Source organism: Mustela nivalis (genome assembly GCF_964662115.1).
Source record: "Mustela nivalis genome assembly, chromosome: 19".
NCBI lineage: Eukaryota > Metazoa > Chordata > Mammalia > Carnivora > Mustelidae > Mustela > Mustela nivalis.
This window is the reverse complement of record NC_139038.1, coordinates 33,119,266-33,147,073: the sequence shown is the minus strand read 5'-3', so window position 1 is coordinate 33,147,073 and position 27,808 is coordinate 33,119,266. Positions and strand designations below refer to the sequence as shown.

The 27,808-nt window shown below is 47.8% G+C and overlaps 1 protein-coding gene across 35 annotated transcripts in view; it reads left to right on the top strand.

Moving 5' to 3' along the window:
- Nucleotides 1-26,576, top strand: part of RBFOX1 (RNA binding fox-1 homolog 1) — a 1,569,090-nt gene extending 1,542,514 nt beyond the window's left edge. For 11 of the 35 annotated variants that reach the window (XM_082713149.1, XM_082713148.1, XM_082713127.1 and 8 more), the window contains 2 exons: nt 22,075-22,150; nt 23,776-26,576. In XM_082713149.1, coding sequence (XP_082569275.1) covers nt 22,075-22,150; nt 23,776-23,898 — 199 coding nt within the window. In that variant the 3' untranslated portion in view covers nt 23,899-26,576. Of the gene's footprint in view, nt 1-7,709; nt 7,763-22,074; nt 22,151-22,523; nt 22,765-23,775 lie in introns of those variants that run through there. The other 24 variants (XM_082713116.1, XM_082713126.1, XM_082713119.1 and 21 more) reach the window with 9 other exon arrangements.
- The last annotated feature ends 1,232 nt before the right edge of the window (nt 26,577-27,808 follow it).

Here is a 27,808-nt window from a genome sequence, read left to right as displayed (position 1 = left end):
AAAATGTTAAACCAAATATGCCTGTGTTGCTGTCTTACCAAGGCCACTGGTGAGAAATCTAATGCCTGGTGTGGTCATGGGTTATAGGAATCCCCCGGGGATCTGTAAGGTTCTGGTCCTTTCCACCATCACACTAACTTTGTTTTGCCTGTAACTCCTATATGGGCACAGACCCCCTCAGTGTGGTCTCTGTAGCCTCCAGAGCTTCAGCCTGGACACCCCGTGCTCCCCACCCCACCCCAATCCCCCATGGGCCTCCACAAGCCGGGGATTCCTTTCCCCTGTACAAGAGCTGCTTCCCGAAGAGATCACAAGCAGCTGTTCCTACGACAGGCCAGACCCATTTCTAACTGCATCAGAAACTCATTCTCATGAGGGGCTCCTCTGTGCCCGTCTTCACTCTGCCCAACCAAACCTGAGGTGGGATTTTATCTTTCAAGAGGCCCCCGGCTCTCTCTGATAGGACTTGTAACCTCAAAAAGGCTCTTGACTCTCCCCCTCTTGGCCTAAAACCCTGGAAGTCCAGCACTTAAAAACACAAATGCCTTCTCTCTCTGGGGGAGGGAAGATGACTATCCTTTAGGAGTACACGTAGCCAAAAAAATAAATGGCAATTTCACCCCAGATAAAGCCTTATCATATTCATGTTCTCATCAAAATGCAAAAAGAAAAAACAAATCTAGAGGACCCTGTGCTGTGTTTGTTCCCATTTTCCAGATGAAGAAACTGAGGCCCAGGAAGGCAACAGGGCAGGCCTTCCAGGCTCACCATTAGTTCTGGTTTTAGCTGAGAAAAAAAAGTGGAGCCGTGGAGCTTGTTCAAGGTTGGAAAAACGAAAGTTGCAGAAGTGGACTGCTCTCAAAGGGACTGCAGATGCACTTGGGTTTGAATTTCTGAAACCCAGAAGCTTTGGATAGAAATATCCAAATATTCAAATCAGGGATAGATTCAGAGCACTTCTCTCCTTTCCCAGTTAAACATAATTTTAAAAAAATATATATACACAGTGTTAGGAAGAGCAACTGAGGCTAAATGAAATGAAATAAAATATGCTAAAGGATGTAAGACAAAAAGGATCAGGAAAGCATTTCTATAGTTTCTTCTTTCAGAGGATTCTATAGCTCATTTGCTTGCTGGTTGGTTTGTTTATACCCCATCTCATGCTACAGTTTGCCACAGCCTCTCGAAGTACACCTAATTCAAAACTAAAATAGAAATAGAGGGGTGCCTGGGTGGCTCAATTGTTAGGTGTCTGCCTTCAGCTCTGGTCATGATCCCAGGGTCCTGGGATCGAGCCCCACATTGGGCTCCCTGCTCGGCGGGAAGCCTGCTTCTCCCTCTCCCACTCCCCTTGCTTGTGCTCACTCGCTTTCTCTCTCTCTCTCTCTCTCTCTCTCTCTCTCTCGCTGTGTCTCTCACTGTCCAATAAGTAAATAAAATCCTTTAAAAAAAAATAACCACAGGGCAGGAGGAAATATGAATTGGAATGGGCTTTTTATAATTCTTGAGTTTTTAGAACCGAGTGATAAAGGGAGAGAGAATGAAAATACTGATCCCAAGTAAATAAGTCCCACTTTCTCGGCAATAAAACTGAAATATAAGTTAGGCCATGAGCTTCCAGGTAGCCAAGGCCAGGACAGACGTTCCACAGTGATTTAAAAGGCAGGAGCACAATGTCCTGTCCCTGTGGGGTAGCTGGGTGCCTGGGAGGTAGCAAACCATCTGAGGATTGAATGAACAAGACCAGCAAACTATTTAGTAAAGCTGGCAAGAGCGATTGTAATAGAAGCACCTTATTTCTGCATGTGACATCTGACTATTCAGAAAACATTCCTGGCGGGATTCCCTAGGACCCTTCCAGCAGCTTCTTAACACATCCCGGCGAGATTCCCCAGTAAGTGTGCATTTCCGCCCTATTGCCCCGTGTCTAAAGCGAAGCATCCTGGAAAACACAGTCATAAAAAATTAATAAGTATAAGTAATAGATTAAATAATATATATCATTAATATAAGGTAATTTCCAAAAATTAAAGTATTGATCATTGAAAACCATGACAGTCAATACTAGTATAGTTTAATTGAAAAACCAGAAGACACCGCTCTCTTTCCTGCAGAGCCAGGGCATGTGAGTTCAAAGAAATACTCACACAGACAAATATGAGTTCTCGGTGCTGGCTGATGCGTTAGGACCACCAAAGTGGTTTCTTGGGCATACCCAGGCCTGGGAACCACTCTGGAAGGGTTCAGATTTAAAAGACTGGGAAATGGACTTGGTCTTTAGTATTTCACATAAATATATATATATGTGTGTGTGTGTGTGGGTGTGTGTGTGTGTGTGTGTCCGTGTCCACACACACACACACACACATATAGTACACACACACACATATAGTAGTTGATTTGTAACAAGCAGTCATGGTTGAGAAACTCTTAGGCACCCCCAGAATCTACAGATAGGATTAATTTGATTTTGTGCCACTGCCATTGTGGGGCATCTTGACTGCCACCTGCCAGACCAGAAGAGCAACTTATAAGGCTCTAGGGATTTTTTACTAGCTAGCCTTGGGTGGGGGTGGGGGGGGTGGCGTTGGTGGTGGTTAATCACATGTTGGTGTGTGTGTGTGTGTGCGCGTGCTAGCTTCAATACTCATAGCATTGGACCCAAGAAGAAACTTACCATGCCTGATATCCACCCCGAGTTTCGTGTAGCCATAGTGACATAAGAGAGTTAAGAGGCCACCGAATGAGAAGCCACCAGAATATTTAACAGTGAAACTTAAAACTGGTGTTCTCCAGCAGGAGAATATTCCCTGTCTGTCCTCTCTCGGCCCCCGCCTGTACCGCAGGTTTTACTCTGTCTCCATAGCCAGCTTCCCTCATTCCCTCCAGCAATACTGGCTGGCTACTCTTTTCATTTGTCTCTTGGAATTCAGCCGTGGGTAATTTTTAGAAGAAAGAAAATTGCAGAGAGATGAGATTCAGCCTAAGAAGAAAACTGGGACGTAAGGATGACACGGCAGGTCACAGGACTAATTTAAATGCACCACCAGCTGAGTCAGATGCGGAGTCTAGATGGCTGGTCTATGAAAACCGTCGTAAAACATAATGAAGTCTGGTAATAGAATGAAAAGAGAGAGAAAGACCATGGCCCATGCCATTCCACATCCCAAGTTGTTAAAGCAGAATATAATTATCTCTCTCAAGCCTCAATTAACATCATACTCGAAGGGGAATCCAAATGCTGTGTTATTTTGTCTGGGAGGAATAGAAGGTTCAGAACGGTATCAGGAAGTCCCTCTGCAGAGACATGACCCTCCATGGCCAACCCGTTACCCCTATGCGGGCTCCCCTGAGCCCAATATTAGCGAGTAAATAGGAGTTGGGTCTTGAGACAACCCAACCATGGTTGATCTCCACTACTTACCGGTTTGTGTGTGCTTCTTGCTGTTCCTTTGCCACCTCCTCTGTGAAGACTGGGGTAGGAAGATGGGTGGTCAGGAAAATTAAATCATTTAATGCGTAGATACAAGGCTCAGCAGCCACCCATCATAGGTAAATACTCCATTGACATCAGGCCAGTGGCTCCTTGGCATCGACATTGCAAAGAGTCCAGACAAATATAGCCTTCTCCCGTGTGCACAGTAATCAACCATTTTATTATTTTTCTTAAATTAGTAATCCTCTTCGCTCCCATCAAGCCTCCCCTTGTCCAACAGTCTTCCTGGGAAAAGTCGGGGCTCTGAAATGAAAATGGGAATGAACTTGCAGGAGATTTCTCAGCAACGTTCCCCAATTCCCCCACGGTACAAACTACCTGGGACCATGATTCTGTCCATGGCTGGTGCTCATGGACAGAATCATGGTCCCAGGTAGATTTGAACACTTAGGACGGTGTGAATGGGGACCCCAGAGCTGGTCAGTCACTGGGCCTAGGTTCTGGCCAAAATGTACCGGTGATCAGACCTCTCTCCCAAAAGTTCTGTTTCAGGCAGTCTGGGCTGAAACCCAGACATGTATGGATTTTTAACAAGCAGTCTAGCTGAGTCTTGTCTTCAGGGAAGTTTGAGAAATTCTGCAGTCCAGAGAGGGCTCAAAAATAGGAAAAATTCCAGGTGGAAAAAAAAAATGGTAAAGAGGATTAGGTATAGACTCAGAAGGAAAGTGGGAAGACCCAGCAAAGAGGCTCTTGAGTTTTCCATGCCAGGTGCTAAGAGAAGAGGAGCAGGGGAGGAAGCAGATACAGAGCACGGTAGTGTGGCCATCAGAAACCAGCTTCGCTTTCAAAAAGGAGGCTTAGTGTCCGTTCTCTCAGCAGGCCTCCAGAAACTAGAAGGGACCGTTTCTGAGCCATGTATAGTGTTTGTGGTTTCAGGCTCAGCAGCCACACAGCGAGTTTGCCCGAGAGGGCAGCACGGTGGGTAGGCAAATGGAAGTTGCAGAGAAAAGCAAAAGCTGCAGGAGACTAATTCAGCTCCCTTTCTACATGGCATTTGTGCCCTGCTCAATGCTTCTCCGCTGTGGCTGCTAGAAGATTCCACTGCCGAGCATCTTCTAAACCACCTCCTTCTTTACCGTGTCCCAGCCAGTTAGGCTAGGAGCACAGGAGAAGGGCACCAGCATTTGCATTGTTTTAACCTCACCTTGCAAGCCTAGGGAGCAGCCCCATGAGAGCCATTCAGCTAGGCAAGTGGTCCTCAACCTTGGCTTGTACAGAGTCGCCAGGAGCTCTTTGGAAACGACTAGTGCCTGAGACGGACTCACAGAGATTCCCTTTTAACTGATCTCAGGAGCAGCCTGGGTTCCTGAGAATTTTAGAAGGTCACCAGGTGTTTTTACCAGTGCAGCCAAGGCTGAGGACTACTTGGCCAGGCTTTATCATCTACAACCACTTTGCTGAAAGTCAAGTGCAACTGCTTTGAAGTGTAAGTTCTTGTGTCTTTGTTGAGAGTCCAGAACAGACTTGCATTGACATAAGGGGTCAGGCTCCCCTGCCAGCCTCCTCTCTGCTCTGAGAGGTGAGCCCACTGTCCGGACTGTACCTCCAGCTCCTGTGGTCACTCAGTTTGTCCTGGGGAGAGCAGTGACCTCCTAGCGATGTCATTATCCTCTTTGATCGTACCTCTCTCTGGTCATGTGAGGTAAATGGCTCCACAGAGAGGGTCACATATGATCGATTCATGGGCTAAAATAGATCACTGATCTTAAAGGTCCAGTGGGGAGACACAGACTGTATATAAAAATGGCATAACATAATGGACAGAGACATCACCATGAAACCTGTCCCTTATAACTCTACCCAGATTCCTCTGTTGGCCTCATATGGGGGCCACGTTGGCCTGACATCCCTCCCCAGGCTATTATTTGCAGGCATTTCCTGTTCATTGTACTTAAAATCAGTTGGTTAAAGGGTAGCATAGTTGGGGGGTGGAGGGAGGGCTGATCTTATAGGTTGACTCCATGGAATTAATGTGCTCCATAGAAAGAAGGTTTCCTGAAATGTTAGGGAAATCTTCCTGGATGTTGTAGGACTCCTTGCATGGAGTTAAAAAAAAAATCAGTATAGAACTGATACATCCAAATGGCTACTACTTTTTGCAGGTACTTTAAATAATTCTTCCTTGGCACTGCTGCACAGTACATTGCCTATCCCCTACGATATCACTCTTGGTGATAACTTCACGCTTTGACATAGATTTGACTTGATAGTTGGCTGTCTTCTGAGCCAACTCTTTGAGTCACCCCCTTTGTTCAGAAATTTGCTCAGGAATCCTAAAGACACTCTAAAAAAATTCAAAATATATAGGTTACCTAAGAAAGAGAGGAATCAGAAGGGAATAGAGAAATGGTAGCATTATTTTTCAGAAGTAGTGTGTCATGTCCCAAGGAAGAGTGCTGTGAAGGACAACCATCACATTTCCTAACATTTGGGTACAATTAAAGAAAAAGGTCCAATGTCTTTATAAACATGCTTGTAGAACACATTCTTACAGGTTTTCCCTGCTCATTCAATCATCATTTTTATATCTGTTGGTTGCCTCTCACGGTTTTCCTAATGTCTACTAGGCGGGACAGTTCCTTAAGGAAAATGCAGAAGTGGGATGCAAGGTGGTAGAGTCTTTTAGGGTTACAGGGTCTGAACTGGATAGCTAATGAGGCCTGCCCCGTAATAGGAGAACAGCTGTAACAGCGCGCCTGGCCCTCTGGATAAACCAGGTAGTCAAGGTCGTGTTCCTCTTGTGGGCACACGATAGGACAGAAGTCCTGCCAGGTGCTGGTTTGGCCCACCCAAGAATCGCATACATGTGATTGGGGGTGTCCATATCTTACTGCCCCTTGAGTAAGTCAGACGTAAACAAGTCAAAACAAATATGCAACCCAAACATCTTCATTCTCAGGGATATGAAGTGTACTGCTCCTCAGACCTCGGAAATTGGAAGCCAGATGTTGGTGGGACTCAGAACGTCTGTGTCCAAGCAAAAATCCAGGGACACTAACTTTTAGTCTTTTAAGAGAGGCAATAAGTGAACTTGGCTGTGACTTTGTTATGTGTAAGAGAAACATATAGAGTGCTATTCTCAGAGCATGTATAATTTCGTTTAGGTTTCACTGGTGTGGAAATGGCTAGAATTTTCAACTGGAGGGTAAACTCTAGTGAATTTTCCAATGGTGGCTCTATTTATATTCCTGGGTGTACCTCTTGCAATGGCAAAACTTTCTTAAGATGTTTTAAGAAGTGCTCAATCATCAGATACTTTTTTGGAAGCATTAAAACATTTGAAGAAGCCCAAACTAAGAGCCAAAAAAATGCATTTATCTTGCTTCCTAATGATTCATACGCACAGTAAAACCTAACAAATGAGAACCAGAAGACTCTACATGGCTGCTTTTGACACATTTAAGAGGCCAATCTCATTGGGGGCATTTTTATAATCTGCCTCCTACAGACGTTCTTACTTCTAGAGAAATAAACAGTACGTCTGAATTAGAACACATTTCACTGTGCAAATGCCACAGTTGGAAACATCTTAAGAGAGTTCGATCATCTTTCCGGATTTACTAAATCAAAGTAAAATAGCATTTTCCATTTTAATTTTCTCTTAAATACGGCATCATTAAAAATAATTCGGTAAGACAGGATTTATTCCAGTAGGAGTTGCTTGTACCTTCTCTACGCATCCAGCCTAGTTCGGTGAGGAAATTATTATCCATAACATGATACCATATAACATTCTCTTCTGAAATGACAGCATTTCTTTTCCTTTCCTTTTAAAGTAATTTTTTTTTTATATTATACCACAGATTGTTATGATTCCCGTAGCTAGTATCCCGTTTCCCCAACATACTGTCCGTATTTTCTTTAAATGTTGTCTCCGTTCAGCGCAGACATGCAAGCACAGTTTGAATTACCCCAGCCCTCGCCACATCCCCCGGCATGCCGTTCTGGGAACACTCAGTAGTAATGATGGTGCAACAGTGTGTCCATGGCCCCCTGTTCCGACATCACCATGATTCCGCTGGCCAGGTCCCCGCATGCCTGTTTCATGATCTTTCTAAACTCTCGATGTCCGAGATGTATCCACACCTGTCCTTGCAACATCCATTCAAAAGCAGCACCCCTCCCTCCCTGCATCTGAATACATCCACCCAGTCGGCAGAGAGCACATCCCCCCCTGAGCGAGCAGTATTGTGAATTTTATCTTCTCTTCCAGAAATCAGTACGTCTTCGTTGCAGCAGATGAAATTTCTTGTAACACCTCTGCAGGTAACAAACATTGCTACTTCTTGGTGCATCCAACCAAAGCTCAGTATTCTCTCTCTTTCTCTCTCTCTCTCTCTCTCTCTCTTTTTTTTTTTTTTTTTCCTTCACATGCTGCAGTTGGTCACTCTAGAAAGTTGAGTTTAAAAAAAAAAAAAACAAAAAAACCAAAGCCCGTCTATCTTTGGAGTATAGCCGAAGCCTTGAGGCTCCGCTGTCTGAAAAGATACCAGGCGTTTTGCTAACTGGGATATTTTATTTCCAGTTTTAAGAATACATGATCTAGAAAAGTAAAACTCTGTTGAAGGAAGCCACAGTAGGATCTTACCGTATAAGCAGTGCTCTTGTGTTAAAATGCTGAATGGGAGATTAAGGACACAGACGTGTGACTTGTATTGTTTTTTGACTTATTTTTGTCTGGGTTCACACAGATGTATATGTGAATTATTTGGGATCTTTATTGAATGACTAGTTGTAAAAGACTGAATCCAGAAAGCCAGAGAGAGAGACATTGGGGACTATAATTATCTGTGTCTCACGAGAAGGGGATCTTCATTCTATTAATGAAAGATCCTGTATCTCCTTTTAAAATGTATTACAAGTAGCAGGATTTAGAGAGACAAAGTCTTCTGCCTTTGGAATTAGGGCATTGGCAAACAGAAACTACAAAGTTGCATGATGTGTCCGTCAAAATAATGCCTGTCTTTTTGCTTTGATGTGGTTCAGAACAGTTATGGTTGAACTTTCATTAGCATGGACTTACTTGATTAAATGCAAGATAGGTGAGTGCTAACAGATTCGGGGTTCTTTGGTTTTGGTTTGATTTTGGTTTGTTTTGGGGTTTTGGGGTTTTTTATTTTGTTTTGTTTTGTTTTGCCTTTTAGCCTAAACTTTCACCAAAACAATTACTAGGGAATCTTATCAATGTGTTGCTTTTAGCCAACAAGGGAGGACTGTACAGCTTACTAACATGTAGTTGAGTAGGACATGACCTTCAAAACCCTACATTCCACAGAGTGTTGCAGATAGAACTTCATCTGCTATCGATGGCATTTTATCAGCGGAGCCCAGCAAATGAAGGCTTGTTGGCTAATGCTGCCCTCCCCACTTACAGTCTTTGGTGAGAAGGAACTGAAGGAAGGACAGAGTGCTAGGAGCATGTCACCAGCCCTGTCCGAGCTAAAAGTTTCATCAGTAGACTCGGTGTCCATATTTTTAATGGCTCAGTGTCTTGCCCCGGGAGTTCAGGAGGTATACATGCTTGTATTTTAAAGCGATAGCTTACTCCAGTTCTATAAAAAACCCCTGGATAAGGGCTCCCCTCTTTCCCCTCTCTAAACCCGTGGCCTGAAACATCTGTTTCTCCCTGTGGGAGGTGGTGACATCCCTAACACTTCACTAATTCTTAATGGTAGGGGATGGATGGTTATGTGGCCGGGGGTGGGGGCGGTGGCGGGGAATGTTCCTGGGATGTGAGAGACATTTGACATCTTCAAACCCTTGGAAAGGGAGCATGCTTCTGGAGGGGTACCTGACTGCGGTGGGGAAGGGTGTTGGTTGAAAGCGTTATCACTGGATGTCATTTGTGGGTACGCTGACTTCCACCGCCTCCAACTCTCCTGTTAAAAACACACGCCTGTCCCGGTGTACCTTGGGTTGTGTTTTGACACCACAGGTCAAACATTGCCAAGTTGCAGATTTAAGAGATAGACATTGATTTCATCCTGTGACTTGACACACTTTGGCCTTGTAAGCAAGTGGCCCCCCCACACACTACTCCTGAAAGAGGCCACAGATCATGAAAGTTGGCCTGGGTAGAGCGAGTGTCGTCACCTACCTTATCTGATTTAGGATGGCTGCTCAGTAAATTCTTAATAGATTGCTATTGATCAGATTTCAAATTGAGAGAGAGATCCCTGTTGCTTTGATGGCCATATTAATAATATGTTGTCTGCTTCATAAGGTTCAATTTGAACTCTGAATTTTGAACCAAGCATGAAAAAGGAGACACCCGTATCAATCACATGTCAGATTCTCTCCCAGCCAGAGTGAATATGGAAAATCGGAACGGGTCGGTCAGCACAGTTTGTGACTCAAGGCTTTGACGAAATCTCCGAGCGCCTCGTCTCCCCCGTGCTGGGAGAACCGGGGCGTCCCCATTCTAACCAATAAAACCATCCCTGTGTGCAGAACAACGCCTTAGGGCAGGTCTCCTGAATAAGTGGTTATCTCCAGGATTTCAGTGTTTTTCTAAACAAAGGAAGAAATGAGCAAAACACTTAAAATCTCAGTTTGGAGGACGCGGTGAATTTAATAACTGAAATTCTTATAAAGACATGTTGTTCTCACACAGCTGCCTGTGGGACAGAGCTGGCCAGTTTTGTCGGTGGCTCAGGGCAAAGATGGTGAGATGAAGATCGTGAGACCATAGGATCTGCGGCACCAAAGGGGTTTTCCTCCTGTCCCCAAAGGAAAAGTGACAATTCTTCCTTGGGTCTTTTTTAGAGGATGCCAACATGTCATTCCTGCTTTTGCTAGCCACGTTAGAAGCAGCTTTTCTTGCTCGCGTGTATGGTTTGTGAGGCTGTGTTGGTTTTCTTATTCAGTGTCTCCGGCAGCGGCATTCATTGTTTGGCTTTGGTGTTCGTTTGGTTGCTCCTGAAGGACAAAGTGCTCATGGTGGGCGGGGGGGGGGGGATCCTGGGGGCCTTTTGACAGAAGACCTGAGCCCCCAGCGTGCATGTGTCCAACGCTCACTTTGGACACTCAGGTGTCTTCTCATTGTGTAACATCAAGAACCTTTCATGAGTTGGATCCTCAAGCGATGGCAGAGACAAGGGACAAGATGATTCTCCTTTCTTAGACTGGAGGGCTCCCTGCCACTGTGACTTACTGGAGATTTTCCAGGACTGGCTAGTGATTGTAGCAGAAGGACAATACGGCTCTTATACGCGAAGGAAGGTCACAAAACAAGTTCGTTAGTTAGGCAGAACAGCTGGGAATTCAGCTCACTTCATTAATACCTAGTGAGTCATTACTGTGTATCTGCAAGTGTTCTGAGCCCTCAGGACATGGCCTTAAATAAGCCAGGAGACACCCTTCCTTCAAAGAGCCTCCTTTCTAGCCAAGACCAGATGCCCGGCATGTAGGTGCAAAGGCATGTGATATACTGGTGTGGCAAATCCTACAACAGCTCTCATGAATCAAAGAGCAGAGGGCCGGATAGAAACTAGGATGCAATGTTCCTTTAGGTTCACCGGGCAGAGAGGACCTCCGAGGGGGTGATGTTGGAGCAGGGACCTGTGGCAAGTGCAAATGCCTTGTGGTTGAGGCATGCCTGAGGCGGCCAGCCGGGCTCGGCAGGATGTGCGGCGGGGCCATGGCATCTGAATACACGGCAGAGTGTTGAACATGAAATCAGGAAGACCGCTAGGGCTCAGAACAAATTAGGACTTGGAAAATCTGAAACCACTGGAGATTTAGGTGTGGTAGGAATTCCTTGGAGGGTCAGCTGTGGTCTACCTTATCATTCTAACGATGAGTTTGGCACTGTGGAGAGCAGATTACCCATGACAAGAGCAGGAGAAGGAGCACTAGTTGAGTCTCTTGCAACAGTCCGGGGGGGCAAGGGGGGGTGTAGGGAGAGGGGAGGAGGGTCGCAGGGACCTGGGTTAGGACGATGGTGGTGGAAGAGCCAAAAAGGGGTTGGCTTTGGGCTGCATTTTGAACAGAGAACAAGCAGGACAGGCCGGCAGATTAGAGGTGGAAGAAGTTCAGTCCGTGTTCAACGTCCACGCTCTCCCTCTTGCTCCAAGGGTGTTTTATTTTCACAGAGTGCTAAGACTTGTTGTCGCCACAAAGAGGGAGCCCTGTATCCCTCAGTCCTTGTCCATCAGTCGGGCTTCGCTGAATTCTCCAGGGTGTGATGATAACTTCCTGTCGTCTTGAGCAAATTCTGCATATGAGCGAGCATGATAAATTATATGGATACTTAGGTCCCTGCCTGTGCGTGTGCGTGTGTGCGTGTGTGTGCATGTGCATACATGCACAGATGATTTCTCACATCAGCTCAGTGAGGGAGGTGTTAGCCTCCTTCTCATCTTAGAGGTTAAAAAAAAAAAAATTGCTCAGATCCAGAGAACTTGGGTAACTTTCCCCAAATCCCAATGGACAAAGTTCTTTCCACTGAACCCCACTGCCCCCCTGTGCCCCTTGTATTTTGACCTTACAGCATTGACCTTGGGCTCCAGATGGAATTCCCCTGCTCTCTTGAGTTGTGCTATCTTTGCTCCTGAAAGAGGAGTTATTTGTGAGTTGGGGAGCACAGTTGTTAAAATGTTGGGGGCCCTCAGGGAACTTACCGGCTCCCCAGATGGCCGTTCCCCTGGGTGTGTGTTTGACTTGGTGCATCCGCTATGTGCACCAGGTGTGTGTTGGATACTGTGTCGTGTTGGGCACCAGTCCAGGTGCAGGGACAGGGCGCGGAAGGGAGCAGCTGCCTTGCCGGGGAGCATTCTGCGTATTCCAGGAGATAGGGTCAAACAGGCACCGTGTGTTCCGGGTTGGTTCCCCAAATATCCTTCTTTTGCTGAAAATCAATGGCTAGAGATCAACAGGGTAGTCCATCCCCTAAAAACTACCAGAAACTTGGAACTGGTGGTTTTGGCTGCTCAATTCCAGCTGCTCAAGAGAGAGTGTGTGTGCGCATGCTTGTGTGTTTCTGGGGTCCAGGGGGAGGCTGGGTCTCTGTCCAGCAGCAAGTCTTGCCTCCTCTACCAGGCCAGGCACCATCTTAGAGGCACAGGAAGCCAGCGTGGGGACACACCCCCAGTTCTGTATGAGTACTGGACACTAGGTAAGGGTGGGGATCTGCGAAAAAGCCTTGGCTGAGGGCATGGCCAAAGCCATTAAAACCATCTCCCGTGAATGGGCTGCTATATACTTGATGAAGTCATTATCAGAAGCAAGTTCATGGCCACATAGAGTGTCGTAACCCTCTCCCATCCTTCGATCCCCGCCCAACCTACACATGCAGGTGCCCACACAGGCACAGAAACACACTCTTGCTCACCCACGCTGCCTCACACAGTGTTTCGGAGTTTCTAACTAGGCCATTCCCCTCACTGATCCTTCAGCAAACTTCCTCGAAGTGTCCTCCTTACATTTTGGTTATTTGACTGTTCAGCAAAGTCGTCCTGCAGCAAATTGATTTGCAGTTAATTGGTCTGTTTCCAATCAAATGTGATGTGTATTATACTAGGAGTGTGCAGGGTGTTCAGGGAACATATAAACAAAGGAACCTAGTAAAAATAATTATAATGTTTATTGAGCGCTTGCCGGGCACTAGGTGTAGTTCAAAGCTTAGGACATGCCATAGTGATACCCTATAAAAATAAAATGTCTCTGTCAGTTTACTTATACAAATCAAAGATATCCAAATAGCTCCAAATCAGCTTTGAGGGAGGGAGGTAGTGCTGTATCAGTGCAGAATTTGAATTAAAAAAAATAGAACAGCAGTTATTACAAATGCAGAATCCATTTCCTCTTCCCATGTCCCCTGCCCTAGAGATTCGGATGCACAGGTCTGGAGAGGGAGCCCAAAAATCTGCATTCTTACAAGTTCTCCCAGGTAATTCCTACTTCTTCAGGAACCACAGAGCTGATGGGTCAGGAATCTCCCCTTTCGGTGGTAAGGAGAGCGCAGGACAGATTTTGCTAGAGTTGCGCTATGCAGTATGGCGGCCGATAGCCCTACTGGCTACGGGGTCCTTGAAATGTGGCTGGTCCCAGCCAAGATGAGCTGTAAGTACAAAACACATACTAGATTCTGAAACCTTAGTACAATAATGATGTGAAATTTATTTTTGTAATACAAATACAAATGTATTTGTATATCGTATCTAATGTTTTGTAGATCAGACAGTATTGTGTCAACCGTACAAATACAAATTATATTTGGATACAAATTACGTTTGTAAAATTATGTAAAACCACTTTATGACATTAATAATCTTTACATTCATTACCCATTGGAAGGATAATATTTTACTATGTTGGATTAAATATATAAAAGTGAATCGCCCCTCTTTCTTTTCAAGTTTTTAACGTGGCTGCGATAAACCTCAAAATGCCTCATCTCTGGCTCATTATATTTTTATTGGTACCATTCCGGAGTTAGATTTTCATTCCTTTTGCTCAGGTGAGTATTGAAAGGGTTTGTGTGCCCCAAGAACTGGTTTCTTAGAGGCGAGGGATACTCACCTGTCATTAAAATACCGTGACGGATCATCCGGACTGTGGCAGCGTGTCGTGACTTGGTGTTTTAATTTTGCCTCCGAGTGAGGGTGTAGTTAGCGCGTGTGTGTGTGTGTGTCAGCTCGTTCTTTTCACCCTGCCGGTGAAGCTCTCAGAATGTCTGAGCGGCTTACACAGGGCACGGGGGCTCCAGATGCTTACCTCCGGGGTGGTTCTGACCGATGGACTCCACGGGTTTTCTTGTCGTGACCCCACCTGCGATGGAGAGAAGGCAGTGCGCGCCAGCCTGATGGTATCGGTATCTGAGACTCACGGGGTTGCTGACTCAGCCGGTAAACCGTCACCCTCACATCAACCTCCCTACTGCCTTACCCAGTCTGTACGCACCACTACCTCCATTCACAGGAGGAGGAAGTCGCTCAAAGAGGAGGTGAACGTTCTGAGATCACTCTTAGCCGCTCCCCCAGGAGACTGAGCCCCAGCTGGGGGCCACGTTGATTTCAGAGCAGGATGGGGATTTCCTAGTGATATGGGTAGAGCAGTTATCAGGACACCAAGAAGGCGAAACAGCCTTTGCAAGAGGGGGATGGCCTTGGGCTTGGCATTAAAGAGCGCACAGCTATGGATGTGTCTCTTGTTGGAGGAGGCATTCTAGAGTGAAGGACCGAGGGCCAAGAGCAGGGCTCACTGGGTCGTCTCAACTCCCAGGCAGTGGCTGTGACCCTGCTCTGATGAATCCAGGATTGAGGTTCTTAGCTCAGACCTGAACTGTTGGAGATTCAGAATTGGAAGAGGTTTTGCACTGCATGGAGAGTGTGCAGAATGGACGAGGCCCTCTGATCGCCATTGGCGGCGTGGGCTGCTCCTCAACAGATGTTACAGGTGAACTCACGTATGCGCAGTTCAGATGTGTGACAGTTTGGTTGCATAAACTCTACGCCTTCCTAGTTAAAACGTGATGTTCTACCATCTGAGAAGCTGCTTTCCCCCCTGGTTCTGAGCAAAGAAAACAGGAGGCTGGAAAGCGTAGTAAGTGATTCGTGAAGGTGACGATTTCAAATCCAGGCTAAGGAAGTGAACAGCGTTCAGAATGTCAGAGACCCGGTGAGATGACTTCATGTTGTTCATTTGGAGAAGTTCTTCCGTTGCTGCTTGGGTGTTTGGGGGGAAATTTTGCTACTTTCGAAGTGGTTTTATAGATGTTTTCAGTTTGCGACTGGTTAAGTTCCTCTTCGATGTATCTTGAGAAGCTTCTAGAGTACAGCTTGGTCATCTAGTCATCTTGGTACCTATCTCTAAACCATATAAAAGTGGCCGACGAATGTCAGCATCCAGACTAAAGCTAGGAGAGGCTACAGGAGTCACAGAGGAGTGTTTCCTTCAAGAACATGTTCACTGAGCCACTGAGACCCCAGTAGACTCTCCACAGGAAAGTGAGCAGGAACACTACCACCTTCTAACCCATCTCTCTTTTAATTCTTTCCCAATACCTTCAAGTTGTCCCCATCCTAATACTGTCCCCCTATTGTGGCAATCCCAGATGTGTGGCCTGGGGTCCTGTGAACCCTCTTCTCTCTTCCTGTGGAGATGAAGCAGTTTGATGGGCCCCGGGTCTCTTGGTGCTGGACAGAGAACAACTCATTGTCTTTGCTGCCAATGACCCTGGAAGATTTGCCGCAAATCTTGGTGATTATTAACCATTTCTGTCCTAAGATCTTCTCAAACCAGTGCACATTGTGCTAACCCAGATTCTGCAGGCTGAAAGTTGTGATGTTCTACCATTTGAGAAAGGACGGTTGTACCCCGAGCCTTCTCGGTTGTCTGGTTGGTATTGGTTTGCGTGAAAGTAAGAGTGCATTCATCTACAAGATAGCTCAAGCCATCCCCAACCAGGAATTGGAAAGGCCTGCTGTGGCCTCCTGTATTCTGGGCTGCAGGCTTTCATCTTTTCAAAGGCAGGATTTTGTCTCCATCCTGAGCTCCCAGAAACCCCACAGAAAGCCACCGGTCAGATCCTGCAGTCCAGAATCCCCGAGGCGTTCATCAGAAGCCCGCCACCTCTTTCAGTAGGACTGTAGGATCTTCCTAGATTGGGCTGCATTTTTACTTAAGGATGAGTAGGAGATGGGTCAGTAGGAAGTAGAAATGCCCGTAACACTCTGCTTTTGAAAATGGATTGATTTTCAGTGGCATCAGGGCAGGCACTAATGCAACAGCTGGGGCAGAGCTGAGGGACCCCAAAGCCCACGTACCCTCCATGTGGCCTTTTTCTTCCCTTCCTGACTGATAATTCCTGTAGCTCCTTTCGAGCCACGGAGAATTGCCAGGAGCAGAGCATTTTCCCAAATGCAAAGCATGCCTGATCTGGAAGAGTATTCCAGATGCTTGCTTTCTGGATGGAGCGAAAGCAACAGCCTAGCAGTGGATTATACTAGCAGCAGCAGGAAAACCAAAGGATTTTCTTTTAAAAGCCCTTCGGTGTTTCATCTGGAAAAGCTCAAGAAACCAAAGGGACAGGGTGGGACGAGGGGCCCCTCTTCCTGGACAGGTTCGCTTCCGTCTTCTCAGTGGGCGCCTCAGGCACCCAAACTCGGCTGAGCCATCCTGGGATCCAGACCTCAGTGGACCCTCCCGGAAAGTGAAGAGGGAGAACATCCCTTAGCTTCACTGTCGCTCTCCAAAGAGCAGGCTGTTGGAACTGCGGGGTTACGGTATGGTGGTTCTCCCTTTGCATACTGCGCCGTACGTGGGTGACTGGCCCGGATCCATTTTCCCCAGTGTCTTTCAGATTATATCTTAGATCCAGTGAGGAGGGCACTGTGGCCCCTGATGACAGCACAGACACGCCAGCGATCAGGACGCATCCTCTTTTGAAGCCTACTCTGCCACGCTTCTTGTGTGGCCGGGGCACAGTCCTCCGGGCGTCCTTGCAGCAGTCAGGCTGTCCAGGAGAGCTACACGCCTCTGGGAACTTCTCCTGTGGGGTGGGGTGAGGGTTTTTCACTCCCCTTCCTGCTCCCTCAAGGTCTCGCCAGCTATCTCTCAGACAGGGGGCGTGAGGAAGTGATGCTACAGGAAGAATAAAGTTCCGAGAGGCTCTTAATTGAGATAGAGTAAAACACAGGGAAACTAATTAGTGTTCTTACTCTGTCCCTATAAGAAAATCACTTCACTGCGCTAGAATCCTGGTCTGGGCCCCAACACAGCTCTATTGTATTTCATTAGCATCCAGCTTATTTCAACAAAATTCAGAGGGTATTAAGAAGTAATATTCCCATCTCTCTGTAGAGTTGACAAAGCACTTTAACAAACACAGGTTCTCTTTTCCACTCCATGGGCAGCATTGTTATGCATTTTAGTCCCGACATAACCCTAAGCTCAAATGCAATGCTCTTAACTACATCTGTAACTCAGAAAGTAGGTAGTGCTTAACTCCAATGGTATCTGTAACTTAACTGCTAGGGCGCCACGCGGTCGGGTTAGAAGAGAACCTCTCCCTTGCCGCTACAGCCCAGAAGTCTAGGCGGGAGTGAGAGCCGGGCTTGGCAAGCCCCGTGTAAGACCCCACCATCGCAATCACCTATCCGTAGACTTGCTTCAAATGGTACCTGGTTTCTTTCCATGCGCTTGATGATTAGACCGGGCTCAGACCCAAGAATACCATTTCATGCAAACAGGAAAATGAAGCTAAGAGAGAGCGACTCACCTAGTCTTTGAGGAAGGACATTACCAAGGCAGAACTTGAACTTGGCTCTTCTGGCCGCATGCCCTGGGCTCTCCCCAGCACCACAGGTGGCCTCCTTGTTTCCATTTGTTGCTAAGGTCAAAAAAAAAAAGACGGGTTCATGAGGACATGGCCCCAAGCTATGGTGAGGTCACCCACAAAGCTCTTACCTTCTATTCTGTTGTTTGGTTGGCTTTTCCCTAAAGGGGTCTGATGAGCTTGATGGCGTATTGGCCAGTGTTCTATGACCTCTCAGGGGTGATGTGGAATTACCCACGCTGTACGCCCAGAGTCCCCAGAAACTTACCTTCGGCGTGTCTCGAAGGGTTTGGAATGTCTGTGGGCACAGTGACCTTCAGGAATCTTCAGGAAGCCCCTCTGGAGAAGCTTGGCTGCGGACAGAATCCTGAGGATGGGCGCAAGTGTCTTCTCTCCCGGTTTACTCCTCCCCGCGCTGCTTCCCTCAGGCAGCGACGATGGCTTGGCCCTTGGCTCACCTGCGCCGTGGCTAGTGCTTGGGTGGACGCTGCACATACAAAAAGGTGAACAAAATAGACTTGGCCCAGCCTCCGCGGGGCTGACATGCCTGGCAGGGGTAGGGAGGGGGATGGGAGGGGTCAGTCATCAGGCCGAGGGGCAAGTAAACAAAAACGGTCCTGAGACTTGCTACATTACCCGAAGGGCAGACGAGGGCCAAGACTCTAAAGCACAAAATGAATCTGCATGTGTCCTCGGAGTCGGAGTCGCGGAGGGGCCAGTGCGCCTGGAGCACAGGGAGCAAGGAGCAGGGGCGACCCAGGCAAGTCTGGGTTTCATCCTGGGATGAGCGGAAAACCACTGGAGGGGTTGAAGCACGGAAGAGGTACGATGACATTTATATCTGACTAGATGGACGATGGATGGATGATGTACGGACGGATGGTAGAGTTGTTAGCCACAGATGCACGTGGCTGGTGCTTGGAAGAGGCAAGAGAAGCAGCAAAGAGGAAAGACGTCAGGCTGTTGTGGGTGCGGTTCTGATGAAACCCTGGTGGCTGAGGTGAGGGTGGCCATAGCAGGAACGGAGTAAGGTAGACACTGGAAGATTCCATCTGTAATTTCTGATGGGCGGGATGTGGGGACATGGTAGCATCGTGGCCAGGTTGCGCCACTGTCCACTTTGCCGAAGGGAAGGGTGGCGTTGGAGGGTGACGGCGGTGTGTGTAGGTCCCTCGGAACATGGCGGTCGTAAGACATCTTCCCGTCACTCCCATCGAGGTCCCTGGGAATCGCCGCTTTTCCTCTGGGCTGTGCTCAGCCAGCTCTGAGGACAGGAGGTCGCTGACGTGCCTGGCATTTCTGCTGCAAGACTAGCCCTCCGGTCCCCATCTTCCCCAATAACCTTGTGTCTGAATTGTCGTGTCACGCAAGGGCGTGTTTAGAAATTAGCATTTGAAAAGAAGCCTCCTTGCTTTCAGTTTGAGCTGACATGGTCCCTTTTCCTCTGTGGAAATGAAATTTATTAATCATAATAAAACCATCGGATCCTGAAGGTAGAGGTCACCCCGAGGAGAAAAGGAGCCTGCTCATTTACGAGGAATCGTTCAGTGCCGCTGTATTTTTCTTCTGCCTCGGAAGAGAATACTGCCAAATTGTTACCTTGGGTTTTCCACAAAGGTTGAAGCTCTGCCCAGGGTTAGAGGCAACGAAGAATTTACCGCTAAGGCACGCGGAGGGCAGAGGTGGGCGTCATCCTCACTGAATACGTTCAGATTACCAGCATGTTCTCTCCTCCGAAGATGAAAATCTTGCCCCGGTAAAACCCTTCCCCCGAATTCTAAAAAAAGTAATTTCTCGAAATGGGCACTATCCTGCTCGTTTTGAAGGAATACCATGACAGGGACAGGCTGGCATCACTTCCTAAGTTCCCGGGGATTTTCCGTTTATCTTTGCATTTTAAGACCAGCTTTGCCGGGTGGAAGTACATTAAAATAATCCTATTAGTGGTCCCTTTTTCCCTCCAGACCAATGACAGACTATTTGCTCACAAAGTGAAAAGCAGCACCAAACTCCTAGATCGTGTCCTTTTTACCCCCACTCACATCTCCTTCTAGTGATGTGGGCAGAGGTCCAGCTTTCACGGGTGACCTCTGTGAATCTAAGATGTCTTCAAAAACTTCCTCCTCCCTCTAACACGCCCTTGGTCTTGGACTTAGAACTGTTCTTCTTCCCAGAGAGAGGGAGTGTTGTTGCCCGAAAGCGATCGGAGGGAGACAGATCAATCAAGGGTGTCCCAAAGGATGGAGACCAAGAGGGGATGGCTGTTCGTTAGCTTCCCTGAGAGGGTCACCTCAGGAAAGAAACGTCCCTTGGTGCCCCGGCTTTGCAGGATCAGGAGAACGCGGCGTGTTTAAGCAGGAAGCCTCATCCAGGTCATCTGAGCTCAGAGCCCTTGGAAACACGCAAGCAGGCTTTAGGACTAGGACACAGCCGAGGAGAACTTGGTCTCGTCAAAAATTTCTTTTCCCTTTGGGGGTCTAACTCGGACCCTAAAGGTTAAAGAAGCTCTCTTGGGTCTCACCCAGGCTTCTTCCCACGGTCCCAGACTCTCTGGCCTGAGCTACCAAGGGAGACGCACCAGGACATTCTTACCCTCCAGCGGTGAAAAAGAAGATGGGAAGGAAAGGCAAGGATCGAAATCTGGGCAAGTGACACTTTACGAGACGGCAGGGGAGCCAAAGGCTGGCAGTGCAGACAAAGCATCTCCTCTTACCTCGTTCCTTCGTTCCCTAAAGTAAAGTCCAGGAGTCACAAGCCCTTGGTAAAGGACGTGCATCTCATGTAGTAGCCGGTACACGCGACCCCCGGCTGCCCTGCGCCTGGGCTGCTAACGGCACAGAGCGGCTGCCTCCTTCAGAGAACTCCCCCCCCCACCCCCGCTGCCAGAGAGAGTCCATGGGACCTAGAAGTTAGCCTCCGTTCCGTACAGAAGCCCCCAACTCCTGCTTAGCTTCCATGGGCATTAAAAAACTGATGTCCCGGGGCAGCTGGGTGGCTCAGTGGGTTAAGCCGCTGCCTTCGGCTCAGGTCATGATCTCAGCGTCCTGGGATCGAGTCCCGCATCGGGCTCTCTGCTCAGCAGGGAGCCTGCTTCCTCCATCTCTCTCTCTCTGCCTCTCTGCCTACTTGTGATCGCTGTCAAATAAAAACAAAACAAAACAAAAAAACAAAAAAAACTGATGTCCCTGTCTCCAGGCGGGGTCCTCTCTGGGGTGCAGCTCCCAGGGTCAGCCAGAAGTTAGTCTCCAGCTCAGACCACATCCTTGCTTCTCTTCTTTCTCAGTCCCCAACCCGCGTGCCCGTCCGCCGCCCCTCTGATGGGCTCCTCCAGAAAGCACGTGCAGGATAAGGATCTCCGTTCCAGGGAACCTGACCTCGCTTAGCGCGCGCCTCAGCTTTGATCGTTAGCAAGACCAGTGTGCAGACTCTCTCCAGGAAGGCAGCGGGGCAGGTCATTCGAGTCAGGGTCTAGACACCACGTCAGGAGCCTTCGGGTTGTCCTGAGAGATTCAAGGATCAGCTCGCACCCCGAGCAAGTAACGTAAACTCTCTGAACCTTCATTTCTGATTTGCTGCTGCGTTCAGCCCGTCCTGAGAGGCATGGCAGTCCAAGGAGGGGGTTGGGGGAGGGCCATCGAAAAACCCAAAGATGCGCTCTCGTCCTCAAGAAATATTGTTCCAAATGGGACCCTTCTCCAAACCCGACCACTGATTGATGCGGCAGAAGTTCTGGGGTAATAGGATCGAAATCAAATCAGACTCATTCTTGAGTGGGGTGTGTGTGTGGGGGGGGGGGTCCTACAAAGCCTTTAAGGGTCCTCCTGTTCAAGTACATTTGTTATTTTCTGAGATGCTGGACCCTCACGGCAGACTAGGCTGCTGGACCCTTTGCGACCTACCTTGTCTCGCTTGATTGGGAACAGGCGAATTAGCAGAAAAGACGGCGTCTCTCGAGGAAAAAGAGACAGGTCCCCTGCGGGTACGGGGCTTCTTGAAACCACTCCTTCAAGCTGTTTCTTCTGCCTACCTGGGGCTCTGTGGTAGCTCTGCGAGCAGCATAGGAAGGGCGCTACGAGAGAGAGGAAGATGGGTTATGATCTCGCCAGAAATGCTAAGGGAACAGAAGGCGGCGCTGGACACAGCTGGCCTTCTCCGAGGTCGTGGGGCAGGTGGGAACGTGTTCCCACCCCCGAAGACAAACAGGGCCTCCCCGCGCTGTCTCCGAATTCTCGTATGTTAGGGTTCTCGGGACTCGGCAATTGCCTATTACGGACTGACGTGCCCCGTGTTCTCCTTGCAGTTACGGACGAGTTTATGCTGCCGACCCCTACCACCACACACTTGCTCCAGCCCCCACCTACAGCGTTGGTGCCATGGTGAGTACCAGGCCCGCCTCTTCCTCACTTCTTCCTGCTCTCCCTCCCCTTCCCCCAGCTGGGACCTTAGCGGACGGGTGGACGGCTGACGTCCCCTCACTTCCCCTTAATTGAATTTGTCTCTTGTGCTAACAGCAGCTAAAATGCCACATTAATCCTCCCAGTAAACTTGATAAATGTCTTAATTTCTTGGCAATGTAGTGCATGTAAGTTATTATATTTCTAATTTTGCAAGTCTCACCTAGCAGAGCACTTACCTTAATGGAATAATTAGTCATTTTGATAATTAAATCCATCACTAACAGAATGCAGTGTCAATGCAGAACTTTTTTTTTTCTTTTTTTTTTCCCTCCCTCGCTGCTCATTCACATAGCCCCAAGGTTCCAGCCCCAGCACAGACTTCAGAGGAGCTAAGCTGCACACTTCCAGGCCTCTGCTGTCAGGCAGCTGAGAATCTGACTGCCTCTCCTCCCCTATTACAATTCATGTTTAAAGTCATAGTCGCCCAGGAAAGAAAATAGAGAGAGGAGCACACTTTGTGTGTGTGCCTAGTACCTAAGGAATTAGAAGGAATCCGCTGGGTTTGGGAGTTGTCTTTTGTTTTCGCTTTTTTTTTTTTTTTTTTTTTTTGCGGGGGTGGGGGGGGTGGGGGTGGGGAGTCTGGGGTTTTGTTTTGGGGAAGGGTTGGGGGGAGGGCGAAAACGGGAGGCGAGGGTGGGGTGAATCTGCCTGTACTTGTTCAAACTTCTATGCACTAAAACTCTTGAGTACAGTAAGACGTGCCCATCACGTGAGAGCGTATGCAATCATTAAAAAGCTTCTGGCATGCAGTTTTCTGCTTGGGATCAAGAATACCAGACCTTATCCTAAAAACAAATCCCCATAGGCATTCTTTGGAATCGCCCGTACTTTTAGGAAAAAAAAAAAAAAAAAAAAGGGAATAGTTAAGTGCCACCTCATAGCCATCTAGAGCCGTGACCAGACACGTCATTGGAGCTTGGCCATAGAAATTCAGCCGTGATTTGGAAACGTATTATTTCCGCACAAGCTCGATGACGTCAAGCAATTCATCCGTAAACCCCCCGCCCCCCTCTCAAGAACCCATTCCCTCCAGGGTGTCGAGCCCGGGCAAGTAAAGCAGTTGATGTAGATTTTCATCCCGATTTTGCGTTCGGCAACTCTGCCCCAACACCGAGCCCGCTTGCGGAGCGGGTTGGAGAGGAAAGCCGGTCGCGGCATCCCCCCCCCCCCCACCGCCGGCTGCCCCCCGGCTCTCGGAGCCGAGGGCAGACGGAGCTCTGGCCAACGGGATGCCGCGTTCGTGAGTCAGACGAGCCAACAGAACGAGTCAGGGCGCATCCCACCATCGCCCAGCCTGTGCCGGAGGCGTCCTCTCCAGCGGGGCTGGCCGACGGGACGCGGTCTCGCAGGGACCTTCTTTAGAAAGAGTCGCCGAGGGAGGTCAGGACTGGCCCTGTCGAGAGCTCTCGGAGACGGAGCTGGGATGGGTAGGGGGCGCCTCCCTTTCGGTTGCGTGTCTGTTTCTCACATGAGTCTTTTTTGATGATCCACGTGTTGCAAAAGGAAAATGTAAAAAACACACCCCTCAAATTGCTTTGTTTCAGAATGCTTTTGCACCCTTGACTGATGCCAAGACTAGGAGCCATGCTGATGATGTGGGTCTCGTTCTTTCTTCATTGCAGGCTAGTATATACCGAGGGGGATACAACCGTTTTGCTCCATACTAAATGACAAAACCATTAAAACCTTCCAATGTGGGGAGAGAGGAAGCTTTCCGAGGCCTGGGTATTGCAATACACGCAGTAGTACATCATTTTAGCAGCTCTAAAAATTAAAAAAAAAAAAAAGAAAAAAAAAAGAGGAAAAAAAATTACATTTTTTATCTTATACCTCAGATATTTTGTTCTGTGTATTTTAATATTGTGGGTCTTTAATTTCTGAAGGTTCCGTAGTTTGGTTGCTGGCTGTAGGAGTTTTTGTGGTTGAACTAGAGAGACGCTAGCTATGAATAAAAACCGGTTTAGGGCCATATCCAGAGTGCTATATCATGTAAATGAATTCTATATGCTGAATCTTAAGCTACTGGGGTTATCAGCTGTCTGGGAAGGGTGTAAGTGACTACAATAGTCATTTTTTTCTGCATCTGCTTTATTTTATTTTACGAGCGGGGAAGGGTGGGGGGGGGGTCTTAGGGGACGGGGACCGGGATTTGGGCTAAAAAGAAACCCAGAATAGTAACTGACGAATCCAAACGACCCACTGCACCAACAATCATATGTCAGCGGTTCTAAGTTACTCATTGAGTTCAAGCCAAAGGTTATGTTGTTTAAGGGAGTGCTTCTCCAAGCACTTTGTGCATCCAAGTTGAAGTTGAATGAAGCTGTGCAAACCCACCCTTTAAACCATTCCACTTGGCCGTATTCAGCTTCTCAACCAGCCGCTAGTTATTTAGGCAAAAACTGCTAGTTAGGCCATCAACAAGCATTCTTTTTATATTTCTTCCAGTATAATAAATTATTGATATCATTGCTGACTTTTATATTACGGGAGGGAAAAAAAAATAACATTAATAAAAAGGTGATAAAAAAGCACTGTTTCTATTTTTTTCTTTTTTTCCAAAAAAAGAAAGTAATAAAAACTTAAATTCTTTGTACCAGTTAAAAAAAAAATGTATAAAATTTACATCTGTGCAGTGGCGTTGTTAAGTTCTAGAAACAGTCTATGAAGCTTTAGTTTTAGCCTAGTAGAGCAACTGTTAGAGACAGATGTATAATTTTTATGGAATTACATGATAATCATATTCGGATTTATAGAAGCATTTTACAAGTATTGCAATCATTGAGTAGAGATAATCATGGTATTTTCATCAGCTTGGTACTTTTTGAAACATGACTGTGTTGTGTGAACAATCTGCAATTTTTCCGTCCGTGAGAGCCTGCCCTCCTCCTCCTCCTCCTCCTCCTGGTCCCCGAGGAGTCTCTCAAACCAGTATCTTTAGTTCCGTCTCCAAGGCCCAGGACACTCGTCAGAAGGAAGCAAAAAAAAGTAGGTTCCCCTCTCCTCTCCCCATAACCCGCCCCCCAAGAACAAAGCTCCGTCCCCCTCCCTCCCCCCAAACAGGGCCAGAGTGACCGACGAAAAATTGCAGTTTGTACTACTTCTGTTTGAACTCTTTCCATGTTGTCCTGTTTACAAGTTAACCTAAGTTGGGGTATCTGTCACGGGTCTTCCTGTTTTTGTATTTAAATGAAAAACAAACAGCGGCCAGCCGCCTCCAGTAGTCCCGCTGCCATAGGTCAGTCTCCTTGTGTACAGCGTAGGCCCTATGGCGCGCCCCTCAGCCGATTATCAACTCACCGCTGTGGACCTGCCAATCCGCTTTAACAACTCCGCTTTCAAACAAAACCAAACAAAACTTTAAAAAAAAAAAAAAACAAAAAAAAAGTGTGTGTGATCCAGCTTTTCTCTTGTCATCTATGTGCATGCAGTAAGATCGGTTGGATATTAAACCATCAATAAAGTTTCACAAGATTTGAAAACAAAGTTTCTGAAGCTTCGCTATCTAAGACAGATGCTTGGGGATCTGGAGAGGAGCCAAGGGGTGGGGGGGGGGCGGGGGGGCACTGCTTAGCAGCCAGAAGCCAGCATGTCAGATGTTCTTTTCCGCAGACCGATGTGGGTGGGGGAGCGCGGGGCCAGAGAGGGTGTTTTTAGGCCATTCTCATTCCCCCACGGAGAGGACAGTGCTAGGATTGTGGGTGCCGGGCAGATGTGTTTCTAATTCCATGAAAACACGCCGACACCCTGCCCCCAGAAGGGAGAGAGGTCGGTCAAAGGGACCAGGGTGGCTCGGGAGAACCCAAAACTCTCTCCCGATGGCCTCCGAGGTCAGAAATCCAGAATTTGCATTGTATTTGGAATCACGAACATAGAATTCTTACTGTGTGGGTTCAAGTAAAATTAATTTGCAGTTTTGATTTTCATCAATGAGCTGTACTTTCCCCCATGACTGTATGTAGTTTTAATAAAATCATTTAGAGCAAGTGAGTGCCCCATGATGTTCCAAAACCTTCCATCTGGGCACTCCGCCAAGATGCCAATAAGTCATTTTAAAATGTATGTCAGAGATGTAAACGAACATTTTGGATTTTTTTAAACAGTATTTATTTGGAATGTTTTCATTTATCTAAGTAACTATTGCTATTATGAATTATGGAAAAAAAAAAGATTAATATCATGTGTGGCATATAGTGACTTCTTAACACACACATCACGCAATCTGCAAACCCAGAAAATGTGTATATCTGTCTTTAGAAATTAGTGTTTATATCACTTACAGTGGTTTGTGAATAAAGAAAAACTGGTTTGTAATATCAAAAAAATAAAAGCTTAGTCTGAAAAGGTACCCGCGAGTCGGCGTTCTGAGTCCTTTTGCTTCCGTGCGTTTCCGGGGGCGGTAGAGTCCACGAGCCCACGCGTGGCCGCAGTCGGGCCCCCTGGGTGGTGACGGGATGAACGGGGCCGCGGGGCTCAGCGGGCACTCCTTGCGCAGGCGTCTTTCCAAACGAGTCTGGGGAAGGAACCAGAGACGTTTGAGAAAGAAACAGAACTCAGGCGACCGATTCCCCAGCAACGGAAATGTCACCAAAAGAGCCACAAAAACTGCATTTCAAACAAAACACATGAGCAAGTCATTAATGTAGCTTTGGGGGGCGGGAGGCACGGGGGAAGGAGATAAACACGAGCGAGGGCCGCAGCCTCCGCCTCCCACGGGCTCACTATGGCCCAAGGGTCCTGCCCAGCCTCCGGTGCGCCTCGTTTCATTGAATTATTCAATGTTGCCATGAGGGCTGCATCTCGGCCCCATTTAGAAACCTAAATACCATCGCCGTCTTAACCTTTAATTATCGTGCTACCCTGTCATGTTGGTAACACGTATAAAGACCAAACTAAACGGGTTTAAAGCCTGTTCGGGTCACTTGCGAGCCAGAGCCCAGGGCAAAGCTGAACCAAAGCCCTGGGCCCCAGACTCCTCTCCCGTAATTCAGGACTGTGGTGACACCCACCTGTTCACGCTGTCGTGCACGACAAATGAGAGCACGTGACAGAATCGTGAGCTCCTACGACATGAAGTCCCACACCGAGTGAGCGGCGAGTTCCACCTTCTAGAAGGTGCCATCCTAACCGAAACAGGTACGTATGCTCTCCCGGCCCACGGAGGGCTGGTAGCGTTCAAGTGTAGAGACGAGAAACCTCACCCTCGGGGCCAAAGGCTGATTTTCGTTCTCCCGCCCTCCTTCCGCAGCGCAGGCGGTCTCCGTCGTGTATCCAGGGGCCCCTTTTCTGTAAACTCCTCATGCACGGGGCCGTGCAGGTCCACACCAACGTCCAATGCCCGACCGAGGTTCCGGGAAGGGAGCATTTTATGAAAGTAGACAAGACGGACTGACAGGTCATACGATTTGCCCAAAGTCATGTCTAGTGACGACTGGAAGAAAGACCCACATGGAGGCCTGCCTCACGCTGAAGCCTACACCCGTTCCCCAAAATTCTGCTCCATTACGGACGGTGCGGGGTGGGGGTCGGGGGGGTCAAGCCTAGGCTTCTGGGTCCCTCCCTACAGCATATGAAAGGCTG